At 53.6% G+C, this 10,278-nt stretch overlaps 1 protein-coding gene across 1 annotated transcript in view; it reads right to left on the bottom strand.

Annotated features, from left to right (window-relative positions):
- The window catches only part of ZMYM3 (zinc finger, MYM-type 3), a 23,357-nt gene that overhangs the window by 278 nt on the left and 12,801 nt on the right, over positions 1 to 10,278 (bottom strand). The window contains exons 13-25 of the mRNA XM_009997063.1: positions 10,216 to 10,223; positions 6,481 to 6,539; positions 5,754 to 5,922; positions 5,059 to 5,174; positions 4,729 to 4,903; positions 4,048 to 4,194; positions 3,238 to 3,341; positions 2,662 to 2,830; positions 2,426 to 2,577; positions 1,859 to 1,973; positions 711 to 965; positions 505 to 622; positions 1 to 115 (exon numbers count right to left, since the gene is read on the bottom strand). Of these exons, the coding sequence (XP_009995365.1) occupies positions 1 to 115; positions 505 to 622; positions 711 to 965; positions 1,859 to 1,973; positions 2,426 to 2,577; positions 2,662 to 2,830; positions 3,238 to 3,341; positions 4,048 to 4,194; positions 4,729 to 4,903; positions 5,059 to 5,174; positions 5,754 to 5,922; positions 6,481 to 6,539; positions 10,216 to 10,223 (1,702 nt within the window). The remainder of the gene's footprint in view (positions 116 to 504; positions 623 to 710; positions 966 to 1,858; positions 1,974 to 2,425; positions 2,578 to 2,661; positions 2,831 to 3,237; positions 3,342 to 4,047; positions 4,195 to 4,728; positions 4,904 to 5,058; positions 5,175 to 5,753; positions 5,923 to 6,480; positions 6,540 to 10,215; positions 10,224 to 10,278) is intronic.

Here is a 10,278-nt window from a genome sequence, read left to right on the forward strand (position 1 = left end):
CTCCAACATGCTCCGGTCCATGGGGATCACCGAGTACCAGAGCGGGGACTCGGCGATGCACGACCGCTCGGGCTGCAGGTAGAAGACGTCGCTGCGGTTCCGCAGGCTCTCGGGACTGTGAAGAGAGAGGAAGGTGAGCCTTGGGATATCAGTTCAGGGGCTCAGAAAACCTGGACTGTCCTCATATCAACAGGGCCTCTCATCCCTCAGCAGAAGGAGACAAACTGAGTCTGCAGCTCCTCACTCAGGGCCAAAGCCCCTAGCCAGCCAAGCACCAGGACTCATACTGAACACTCCTGCCTGTCAGGAGAGAGGCAGCAGTGGAAGGGCCCTGGGAGAAGGCATCCTCCCAACCATGGTCTACACAAGTAGCACAGACTCCGGGCAAGGCTTCACACTCAATAGTAAAAATGTTTGGAGAGCAGCAGCCACTCCACAGAGTCCCACCAAAACTGAAACGTGGCCCCAAAATGGCACACGCCCCTTCTCCAGAGAATGCCTCACCATTTTGAGAGATAGAACTCATAGAACTTGACTGGGCATCGGAGTGGGTTCATCCTGTTCTCTCGTTGCTCCAGCACTGGTACCTCCTCATCTCGCTTCCGCTTTCCAGAGCTGCCATCTGCAAAGTGGGACAGCACAGGATCACAGCTGGGACCCAGAGAGGGAGGCAGGGGGAGGGACAGAGGGGTGGCTCTGTCAGACCCTACCTCGGCCTTTCTTCTGCTTGGCAGGAGCGCAGTAGCGGATGCTCACCACCTTGGTCACCCCACGGGCCGTGGTGCACTTGCGGGACTGGCGCACCACGTTGGTGAAGGAGAGCTGCATGTGCTCCTCTGCTGTCTGCAGCCCAAAAAACTTGGTGTTGAAGAACATGAGGGTGTTAAGGAGCACAAAGGGCGAGTAAACGCCCAGCTGCTTGCACTCCCAGAGGTGCTCCTCCTCAACACGTGAGAAAACTGTGTCTGCAACACACAGAGGAAGAATCAGGTCACATCACCAGTGGCCTTAGGGCAATCCCTCCACCCTGCCCCAACAAGCATTGCAAAGGACTGATGCTTCACAACACCCCCTTTTCCAAGAGATTACTTCTCCAGAAGCAAGCCACATGCTGATGGCTCTGTCCAGCCACAAGCCACCCCAAAGTGCAGCCAAACCACAGGCCGGAACCCAAATCAATCCTAACTGCTCATCCTTATAGAGGGCCACAAAGTGAACACCAGCTCAGTGCTCCACCACGCTCAGCATGAGATGAAGGAAAAGCAGCAGGGAGGACAGACATGGCCAGCTCCTGCCTAGACACACAAGTTTGCAGCCAAACACCTCTGCCTGGGTAAGCCAATATGGAGAGGTGAGGCTGGAGCTGTGAATTGACAAGACATAGCAGGGAAGGCAGACCTAGTCACAGTATCATTAAAAGCCTCTGCAGAGCTTAAAGTTAGTCTGCTCACAAGGCAGCAGCACAGCAACCCTGGTCAACACTCAGCATGGTGTGCAGGGCTCCTCCACAAGCTGGGGACAAAAAGATATGGACCAGTGTGCATTCTGGCTTGGGATCCTCTTTGCCAAAGAGTGGAGACATCACTGTGATGTGTTGTAAAGATTCAAACTGTCCCAGGACACAAAGCAGCCATGCTCTGCTCCCAGCTACCCTGACTCTGGGCAACAGAAGCTGCTGAGGTGTAAACAAGGCTGGCTCCACTGTCAGTGCAGGTCAGGATGACCCCAAGATACAGGAGGACTTGGCTGCCTGTGCTGAGGAAGCAGGTTGAGGGTGGGGGAGCACAATCAGACCGGAGGATCCAAGGAGCACAAACTGGTTATGTGTGCTGACTGAGGGTACTCTGGAGACACGTACTATTTGGTAAGACTGTGGGTTGCCAGCCACTCAGGGACTTGTTCAGCTCCTGCACGAAGGTCAAGTAGTAAAGGTCTGTAAATATATTCACCATACGATTGTTCTCGAGCAGGTACTAGAAAGGACAGAACACACAGTCAAGAGGGACATGGCAGCACCTGGAATACAAACCCTCCCCAGAGAGCCCAGGGCGAACATGCACAGTGCCCTTTCTTGTACAACCAGAGATGCAGGTCAGACTCCCAAAACCAGCCACTTCAGAAAGCTGTGAGGAGAACCCCAGGGCATGACAAAGCAGACTTGGTGTTGAAGAAGGAACTGAGTTTGAGGAGATCTCACAGCCCACTTCAAGGATGTGCAAGAGGGTGCAAGGCTGGGCAACAGCTGCCACCCTACCCACTGGGCTTGGGAACAAAGACTGAACCAGGTCTCCTGGGATGGGGCACTGAAGTCCAATGAGACTCTCTAGGTCCCCAGAAGGCAGAATAAAGGGCATAAGCTCCTCTCACCAGATCTGACCCCTGGGTCTGGCTGTGGAGGACTTGAAGGCAGCAAGGCCTCCCTCACCTGCTGGATGCCAAGGCAGAGGTAATAGATGCTGTCTGGCTCGTAGCGCTCCCCGTTGGGCCGTGTTATCTCCTTGACAAATTGGGCCAGACCATAGTTGAGCTCAGCTGCTGTGCAGGCCAAGATGTCTTCCTTGATCCTCATGGGCTTGGCTGTGGAAACAAGGCCACAACACCCTGGGACCAAGCTTCTGGGAGGCTTCTGCCACTCTACCCCATTCAGACAAGGGTACTTACGGCCAAAGCGTAGCTCCTCTCCCTTGCTGGTCTCTCCCCCTGCATACTTGGCTTGCACCCAGGACTTCCAGGCATTCACACCATAGGAATAGTTCAGCACCGTGCAGCTGGGCTGGCTGCTCATTGAGTCCCGGGAGCAGCTTTCAGAGAGCACCAGACGCTTCTGTCCCTGTAGAGAGGTGTACTGTGAGACTGGGCACCTAGCTGGGGCAGATGAAAGAGTCCTGGCCACCCCTCAGACCAGCTGACCAGCTCCCTCTCAGTGTGCCTGTGCCCACAGCCAGCAGGCACCTTTCTGCTGACAGCCAAGTTGACAATGTCTACTAGTTATGAGCACCACAGGGAAGAAAGAGGCCAGCTCTCACATGGTACGTGGCATTCAAAGCTTGTTTGAAGTGACAGGCAAGTATCTTCATTCAACAAGCAGCCCACAAGCCAGGCATGCCCTGAAGTGAGAAGGCACAACCTCCCCAACACACCAAAGCCTCTGGCACGCTTCACCTCATATGTCCCAGTTGGCAGCTCCCACTGCAAACCCAAAGAGCTTTAAGCAGGCAGTACCCATGGAGAGCTCACCTTTCGGACAGCCCGAGGCAGATCTTGCTCTGTGGACACATCATCTGGTCCCACCAGTCCACAGTCAAAGAGGAAGTCTACGCTGGGGTTGATGTCTAAAGGGTCTGAAAAAAACCACAGGCAGAAGGGCTCAGCTGAGACTTCTCATCCTGTCCTCTGTGCTGGCCTGGTTCTTACAACAAGATGAAGAGGGGAACACAAAGCCCAATGCTTCACACCCTCCATCACTGCTTGGCGTGGACTTCTAGCCGCAGCCCAAAAAAGAAAACACAGGTTTTGCAGATGATGCTAAGCTTTCTCAGACTAATCAGAGCTCCATATTCTCCCCTGACATTTTTTGTTTGGCACCCAGTTCTCTGCCCTCTGCTACTAGCATCCTGCCTTAGCACTGCTGTGCTCCTGCAAGTCCCTGCTCCTTCGACCTTCTGCCCGCTAATGGACACTAAGCAATCCTGCTGTCTCCCAGGATGTCATGCCCTCTTCAGGTCTCTCTCTTGCCTCGCTAGATCCTCTGGAATCATCATCCTTAAGCACACCATCACTGCTGCCCTGCTCTTTGTGCTGTTAAAATAATCTTCTTCTCCATTCTCTGCAGACCTATCTTCACAACAGGCCAGTTAGTCTAGAAAAATGGGCACTCCCTCAAAAGTTGTGGTCTCCTCACCCCTGCCTCAAGTCTGGTCAGTCAGAGGGCATGGGGAGGTAAGTTTACAGAGCTCTTAATGCTGATGGCAATGGTTGGCTGAGGGCAGCAGAAGGACCCTGCTGCAGCATGAGCAGCCCTGCATGCCTGCTTCACCCAGCTCTTACTCTTAGGGAAGTCAGCCTCCAGGTCCTGGCCCGGCTCATCGAGGACATTTGCCATCTTGACAGCCATAGCCAACACATCATCCCGTGCTGGTCCAAAAAGATCACAGTCCTCCAGGAGACCCTCTGCACTCTGGTTACTCACCAGGTCTGCAATGCAAAAGCAGATCGTAAACCCAACTTTCAAGAAAGCCTTTTGTGTGTTTTTCCTGTGATGGCTTGAAAATGAAGCCAGGCTCCCTGCAGAACATAAGTCCTGTGCTCAAGGCAGCCCCATGACATCTGTGCTGCCCAGCAAGATGTTGGACATTTGTCCTCTCCTCAGCCACAGCCCTAGTCGCTGGGGCTTGAGGAATGCAGCCCTCCTGCAAGGTCAGGACTGCTGGTCTTCTGGCTGAGAAGCTGCTTTAGGTAAAAGCCTGAACAGCCACCTGAAAAAACTAACAGTGCTGCACATGTGCCATGAGACTGGGATCCCCGAAAGGGACAGTGGCAGACACTGCCCCCTGCTGCAGCTCTTCCCTCCTGGTACCTCCTCAGGAGAAGTTGAGGGTTTGCTCTTCCCTGTTCCCTTTCCAAAGACTCTGGGGGAATTACGATCCAGGCAGATGCTCTAGCTCCAAGAGCTGGCAAACCCCACATGATCCCAGCTGTTGGGCCAGACCAAGCCACAGTTGAACCTACCACACAGGTCTGAGGAGGCCTTGTCCAGTTCTTCAGCCTCTGCAATCATCTCAGCCATGGCCAGGATGTCAGCCTCCAGGGGATTGGAGGGGATCTTTACTTTCAGCTCCTCAATGGTCTCCACAATCTTATCTGTGCTCTCCAGCGTGGTGGGCAGGAACATTGGCACAGGCACCTGTCAACAACAGCACATGGGCAGAAAACTGACACTCAGCCAAATGACATCAAAGCAGAGGCAGGAGAAGAGGACAAACAGAGAAGCAGGGGGGCTGCAGCAAGGCAGGATTGAGACAGTAACAGAACATGAGCACACGGGAGTGTTTTGCTTACCGGGACAGGCATGGAGAAAGGCACAGGTACTTTCTGGCAGTACATATGCATAGGCACAGGCACGAAGATCGGGACAGGAATTGGCAACACAATCACCTGGGGCTTCCAGTCAGCCTCTGACAAGAGCAAAAGTATGTCAGTGAGCTTGCTGCTAGCAGCTCCTCCACTCAGCCCCACTGTGCTCTGCCATGCCCCCAGCCATCCAGCACCACGGCCCTACCAGCTATCAGCTCTGTGACTCATGGGCAGAGCTGGAGCAGCAGCAAGCCAAACAGCCTTGCAACAGGAGACACTTGCCTTAGCCAGAGATGCAAGCCCTGCTCTTAGGTGGCTCTGCTCAGAGGCCTGGTTGCCTTGCATATGCTGGAGATCACATACACATGCCTGACAGGAGCTAGAGCGGAACCTGCTCAGCAGACAGGCCCTCAGACAAGTGACCATCTTCAGAGTAATGGGAGCTGTTCCACAAGAGGTGGGATCATGCTGCAGTGCTCTCTGCATCTCTCCTTTTGCTACTGATGGGAATGGGCTCCCTACCTCCAGCCCTGCTGCGTTTGGCCTGCACTGCCCTGAGACTCTTCAGCACAGTACAGCATTTCAAGCTCGATTCACATTTAGTTACTCTGGAGCAGGGACGGGCCACCTGCCTTTCCAAAATGCCCCTGTAATCCTGCAGTGATGTCTCCTTTTCCTACCTGTCTGGCATCCTTTGGACTTCATTTCTATCTTGCAGGAAATGCCCCGGTTCTGCATCAGTGGTTTACACATGGCAGCTTTGTTTTTCCGAGGGGTAGCTGGAAGTGGAGCGGGTGGGGGAGGTGGTGTGGCTGGAGACATCTGGGCTGAGGAGGTCTTGGCTGAGAGCTGAGGAAATGCAGAGAGCAGGAGGTTGGTGTCCACCTACGGCAGCACCATCTTGGCAGCATACATGGGTCCAGCTGGAGAGATTCCCAAAGCACCTCCTGAAGCCTGGCAGTTCCCACCACACATGCGGACATTCCCACAGTCAGGCCTGGCCAAAGGGTTGCCAGGCTGCTCTTGGCAGGTATCAAACCCATGTGGCATCTCTGCAGCAGCCAGCAGGCAGCCTGGCAGTGGTCACTCCTGCCCCACAGGGCAGTGGGGTATAGTGGGACAACAAATACATCCAGGCACAGGGAGCACTGTGAAAAGAAGCCAGTGCCACAGTGGCAGGCTGTTCTGGAGCCCATCACCTATTCCTGGGGAATGGTTATTCTTCCTCCTTGCAGGAGATATGCTGGTGCTGCTCTCCCCAGCAGCTCTTATCAGCTCCCACTACCCAGACATCTTAAAATGCCTTTGTTGTAGAAGAATGAAATGTCCCTGAGCAATGGCAGATCTGTCCTCTGGGGACAGCCCCTTTGTGCTATCTTGCAAACTCCTATCTTCAATAGGCCTTACCATGTTAGTCTCTGCCTTCTGTGAGGAAGGGGCAGATGGTTTTGGCTCTGAAGTCTGACCTGTAAGAGAAAGCAATTACTTTTAAGTTCAAGAGCTCCTGAGCCAGGAGGTCCCACTGCTGGAACTAGAGGGAGCAGCAGCCAGAAGGCAGGGATAGGCTCCCCAGAAACTGCTCCTGACCACCCCAGGAACAGTTAACGTTTCCACAATTTCTAGCCCTAGCAGCTCAGAAGGCACTACAACTACAAAATCAAGTAATTCCCATGTCATTTTGTGCTCCCTTGCAGTCCACCCCATCGCCCTCAGAGCAGGTCAGGAGAAATCCCAGCCCCTTGTAGAGAGAGGGACCCAGGGTTCTACGCCCAGCTCTGCCTATTGGCTTGCTGTACCGAGCCATGGCCCCTACCTGTGCTTCATCTCCCTGCTACAAATATCTTGGCAAAGTGCTTCGAGATCCCTAGGAAGATGGTGACAGAGCTAGCAGAGATATCCCAGAAAGCAGAGAGAGTTTTGCCCCAGCCCTAGGGACACAGACCATTCCCCTAAGGAAAGAGGGGATCACCTGCAGGTAAGAGATGGCAGACACGAGTCTCAGGTGGTGACAATACCCTCCTGGCTTGGATGGCAATTCCAGTTTATATGCTGTGCAGAGAACCTGCACCCATCTCAAAGGCTGATGAACTAAGAGTGCCTTCACCCAAGACTCCAGTGAGCCCTGGTTACCCATGTGGCTGGCAGAAAGAACTGCCTTCTACAGCATGGACTAACCATGGGCCATTCGTGAAGGAGACACCTGCAAGGAAAGGAGCAGGTCTCAGCACACAAAGGGAGTGGCGGGTCCATTTGCAGCTCCTACATACAGATAGGCTCTCCAGGAAAAGACCCAGACTCCCAAAAGGACCAACACATGGGCATTTGCACTGTGCAGATTTCCTCTGTCCCAAGGAAACACAGAACAGATCTGGAGCAACTGGAAGACAAGCAAGGTCCACTTGCTCACCACCACGGGGGTGTGGGTCAGTTTCAGATGGAGAAAGGTCCTTAGCCTGCAGCTAAGCATTCAGCCAGGACCTGCAACCATCTCAATGGGTCCAAGCACTCCCCCTGATCAGCCCAAAGCAGAAATGCACCAGGTCTAGGTGGGAGACATCAATGGCTTGAATGAGAAAAGACAAGCTATGGAGTATGAGCAGAGTTTCTGCTGCAGTGGAATCAAAAGCAAAGTTGATTGCCCCACAGGCCAGTGATTTAGGACTAAGGGAAACAAGAAGACGCTTGAGCCACAAAGCTCCATGTGCTACATGTCCAGGCTTCCAGGAAAGTTGCAGCTTGTTCTTTACTCTCACCCCAACACCAGCAAAGAACTGTCAGGGCATTGCCTGCACCAACGGTGACTTCTGGGCCTCTATCCTCTCCAGTTAGATGGCCCAGTGCAGAGCCAGTTCCTCTTGGAAGTCTTTGGGGACAGTCCTGTGGCAGAAGCTCCTCGATCCCTCATTACACAGACTGTTCCCAGCAAAGAAATGACCACTTTTATCATCAGCAAGCACTCTCAGGATCCCCAGGTTGGCAGCAGCCACTGGGTCACAGGAATTAATGGTTTCAGGCAACCACTGGCTGCAAGAGAAGAAGCAAGTAATCAGGAGCTCTGTCCAAGACGGGCCTGAAATCCAGGTAGTCCCTTGTGACTGGCAACACAGCTGCCAGGTCCACAGGAGTCTCTGGCTAGAGCAGGCAGAAGTTGTTCCTCACCATGCACTGACAGCCTCCTCCTCCCGAAATCCTCTACATCACACTGTGCTGGAAAGCTCTCCATGTAGGCACAGGGCAGGCCCTGGCTCCAGCACCCTTCCTCTGCAAGCCGAGCAGTATGTCACAGTCCCAGGACAAGGATGTCCACAACTGGCAGGGGATGGGTGTGCCAGAACACACATGCCACCAGCAGCATTCACCAAGCACAGCAGGTGCTGGGGCAATCTGGAGCTCATGCTCAGCTGAGCGCTCACCATTGCTGACAGGCTTTCCCTTGGCTGCCCTAAGTCCTCTGCCTCCCAGGGCACTTGGAGAGGCAGCTGTGGCACAGTGAAGGGTGACACTTCATGTGCCAAACTGCAAAGTTCTTGTGCATCTCCAGAGACATGGTGGAAGGGAGAGCTCAGACTCTCACGGTTGTTGGTGATGCAGAGAGGTACTTCTCAGAGTCTTGCAGTCCATGGCTCCAGGGAAACGACAAAATGATGTGAACCCTTTGGCCTCTGCTGCAGGCAGAGCTTCCCTGCTGTGCCTGTGTCCCAAAATCACTGTTATGGGTCCCTCACAACCAAGACGCCTTGAAAGGAGAGGATAAATAGAACAGCATGGCTAGGGCTCTGGAATCACTTGGTGAGCAACAGGAACCAGCAAGTTTAATATGTCTTTGTGGAGAAAGGCCTGTCTCCTCCCCCCCATAGGACTCCACTGGGCAGCAGGACAGTCTGTGGTCCATCAAGCAGACTCCTCCTGAGCACGCCCATGCCAGCAGAAACCAACAGTTCCTTATCCAGGTCACTCCAATGTGCTGCCACATGACCCATAGCCTCACACAGCCTTTTATGGAGCCTGGCTCCTGAAGGGTAGGGTTGAGACTTCTCTGGCTGGGAGAACTTGCTTCTTCTGGCAGAGCAGCTCTGCCATCCAGGGTTTTCCCCATCTCACAATCAGTTCACTGCCATCAGGAGAGGAAGCAGGAAGAGTCTGAAGATGGAGGATGAGGTCTCTCACGGGAAGGTCCTTGTCTTGGTTTCCCCTCTTTGGCGCACCCTAGTCAGGGTTTCACACCTCATGGAATCCCAGGGAGGGCAGCAAAGCTCTGAGCCTGAGATGCAGGTACCTGTTGAAGCTTGATGCACCAAAGCAAGTCCCACCATAGGCTGCAGGCATTCACAGAGTTTACCTAGAAAATTGTGGCCTGTGCACCAAGCAGAACGAGACTACACAAATGTCCGAGGGCCAAGCGATGTCTTGTCACTGTTACTTTGAGCACCTTCCATCCTGAGGGACCCCAAAGCACTTTGCAACCTTTCATAAGCAACTGGCTCAAGTAAATGATAGGAAATGGGGAAACAGGCAGTGAAAATCTCCTCTCCAGCTGGAACTCCACAGATGTAGAACTGGGTTATCCAGGAGACGGGGTTTGCAACTCCCCAAAACTGCAGCAGTCTTTGGGTAAGTGGTAGTAGACCATTCTAAGATCACAAGACAGAGTGCCTCCAGCAGCTTAGCACTCCCTCAAGATCATTCTAGATTCAGCTCTGTCTGAGGAGAGCTCACCTACAGCATCACCAGTTCCACCTCCTGCAGCACCCTGTATTTTCCTTCAATGTTTCCCATCCAAGCACTGACCTGGCTCGATCCTGATTAGCTTATGAGATCTGAGAAGGTCACAGCTCAGAGGTGATGTGGGGCTGCAGGTGGATTATCATGCCAAACCGTGCTGTCCCCTAACCCTGTAAATCGAGCTCTCCGCTGGCAACATGAGGATGTTAAATCCCTGAGTATCCTCGCTAAGAGTGTGAGCTACAGGCAGCACGTTGGCACCGGCTCCTCCCGTCTGGGCCCTGTGTGTCATAGAACCATAGATGTTAGAGATGGAGAAGCCCCATTAGGTCCCACTCCGTTCTTTCCCCCCCAAGGGCCAGTGCAGGATTGTTCCCTAGCATCTCATCCAGTCCCGGGCAGGAAGCTTCCACCCCTTGCTGTTCAGTCTTCCCTGTGTCTCTCAGACTGAGCTATGCAGGTCCCCTCCCTCCCTCCTACTCA

The sequence above is a fragment of the Chaetura pelagica genome, unplaced genomic scaffold, assembly GCF_000747805.2.
Source record: "Chaetura pelagica isolate M959 unplaced genomic scaffold, ChaPel_1.0 scaffold344, whole genome shotgun sequence".
Classification (NCBI taxonomy): domain Eukaryota; kingdom Metazoa; phylum Chordata; class Aves; order Apodiformes; family Apodidae; genus Chaetura; species Chaetura pelagica.